General features: G+C 42.1%; 1 protein-coding gene across 1 annotated transcript in view; it reads left to right on the top strand.

Annotated features, from left to right (window-relative positions):
• Positions 1 to 1710, top strand: part of endou (endonuclease, polyU-specific) — a gene marked incomplete at both ends in the record, with an annotated part of 5840 nt that extends 4130 nt beyond the window's left edge. Inside the window, 4 exons of the mRNA XM_083891970.1 lie at positions 990 to 1103; positions 1177 to 1283; positions 1360 to 1502; positions 1590 to 1710. Of these exons, the coding sequence (XP_083748096.1) occupies positions 990 to 1103; positions 1177 to 1283; positions 1360 to 1502; positions 1590 to 1710 (485 nt within the window). The remainder of the gene's footprint in view (positions 1 to 989; positions 1104 to 1176; positions 1284 to 1359; positions 1503 to 1589) is intronic.
• Positions 1711 to 2126: the final 416 nt, after the last annotated feature.

Below are 2126 nucleotides of genomic sequence, written 5' to 3'. Positions count from 1 at the left end.
ACTGCCAGAAGGCAGGATGGCAAGCAGGATGTCTCCCAGTGGAGGTGGGATATAGAATGAGGAGAGCCATCCGCAGTTCCACCGAAGCGGCAGAGAGGGCCTCAAGATGACTATGGTTGAATAGAGGGGGGGTTCATTGAGTCATGATAGCTAGGCTGCTGTCCAGACACAGGCTGGGTTCTGATCAGTCAAAGTCGGGTCATCTGGAGGCGGGTGTATGATGTTGAAAGTCCCAAAACACCCGATAATTCTAGGCACATCATTGAAAATGTGTCCAGAAGCAACTGTAGATGTTCCAGATGTTGTGGCCCCCTTCAGACAAAAGATCACCCCACACACAAACCTCCACCATGTCACCAATAATTTTAAGTATAGACGTAGTCTTCCTGTTTCCACATATAGCCAACCGGGAAATAAAAATATATGAAATAGCCACTAGGGGGCATCTTCACTTGTTGCGAAAAGCACTCTCTGAATGGATGTCATTTTTAACATTAGTTAACATTTTCGTAAGGAGTTAATGTTCTCACTCGTCAATCCAGTATCTTCTTCAATAGTATACAATATGGGTTTGTTAAAGCACACCACGTATGAATGGACACCAGTGTGATGGACACCAGTGTAATGGACAGTTGGTGTCATCCAATAGGAGCCCGGTTGCAGGTGACATCTGTTTGCAAAACCTCAACATGGTGTTGGCAAAATGGCAAATCTTGGGGCTTCAAAACAGTAGTTCAGTAGGAGTTCATATTCCTATGGATGACGTCATGGATGAGTGCCACTTGGTTTAAAGTCAGATATAATAAAAATACTATATATTGATTGTTTACCTTTATGGGGGATAAATATGAATAAAGATGTACAGATAAATGTGGTACTAACGAAACCTTTTAAAAATGTGTGGCCGCCACAGTTTGCATACATCTGCTCTATTATGTTGTAAGTCAACAACGGACTATAAAGTGATCCCAATTATTCTTAATTTTAAGGTGTCTATGCATCAGAGGAAGAGTTCCTTCACGATCTGGAGATGATGTGGTTCGGTCTGTATTCCCGCAACAACAACAAAATGGATTCCAGTGGCTTTGAACACATCTTTGCAGGTTTGGACAGAGCAGATGTCTTTGAAAATAAATGTACATATGTTTTCATCAAGAAGAAAATTCTGTGTGGTAGGAGAGATCAAGGGGGGGAAGGTGTCCGGCTTTCACAACTGGATCCAGTTTTATCTTCTTGAAAAAAGAGGAGAGCTAAACTACTACAGCCACAGCTTCAATGGGCCTGTAAGCATCTACAGTGTGATATTATGTTGTGATATCTGAAGCACTTTATTCACGTTCTTCCATTTGTATCACTCAGTGGACAAACTACCCTGATGTGATGGGGATGCAGTTCAAATGGGATGGCTACTATAAGCAGGTTGGCTCTGCAGTGATGGGCTGCAGCCCTGAGTTTGACTTTGCACTGTACAGTCTGTGTTACATCACTCGCCCTGGAAAACAGTGAGTAAATCCAAATGTCCCACAGTGTTCCCCAGATGGTGAATGTTCCCCTCATTTATTTATTTTTCTATTGTCCATCATTCCCAGGTGTCGTCTTAGCCTGGGAGGAAAGGAGCTCATAATCCAAACCTATACCTGGGACAACAGCTTCTATGGTGATGGGAAGAAGTTCATCGGTTCTGCTTTTCCTGCAACTCCCAGGAGCTGAGACTGTAAAACAGTACGCAACTTAAAGAGTCATCCAAAAGACTTATAATATAAATGTTTTTAAAAACAATATTCCCTAGAGGAAACAATCTCAGAGAGAGGTGTTGAATAAATAAATATTAGCAAAATTTTTCAGTTTCAAATTTTTTGTTCTTCTGAAAGCTGTTCTTCTGAAACATGCCTGCTCAACTGCATAAATAAAACAGTGAACCAGACAGTCGATTCATCTGAGGTGAAACATTTCTGGGCAGCCTGACAGAGCATGAGAATGTTCTCTCCCAGGGGCACAATCGAAACGGTGCCTAATGGGCCAGAAAAAGAAAATAGCCGTTTACACGCTCTGAGCAACCACAATACTGACACCAACCCTTCAGTAGTGAGAGCAAGTGTGCATCTGACACAATTGTTTATTGTCTT

The sequence above is a fragment of the Microchirus variegatus genome, assembly GCF_963457635.1.
Source record: "Microchirus variegatus genome assembly, chromosome: 7".
Classification (NCBI taxonomy): domain Eukaryota; kingdom Metazoa; phylum Chordata; class Actinopteri; order Pleuronectiformes; family Soleidae; genus Microchirus; species Microchirus variegatus.
Note: the sequence above shows the minus strand (reverse complement) of the source record. Positions and strands in the feature narration are given on the sequence as shown.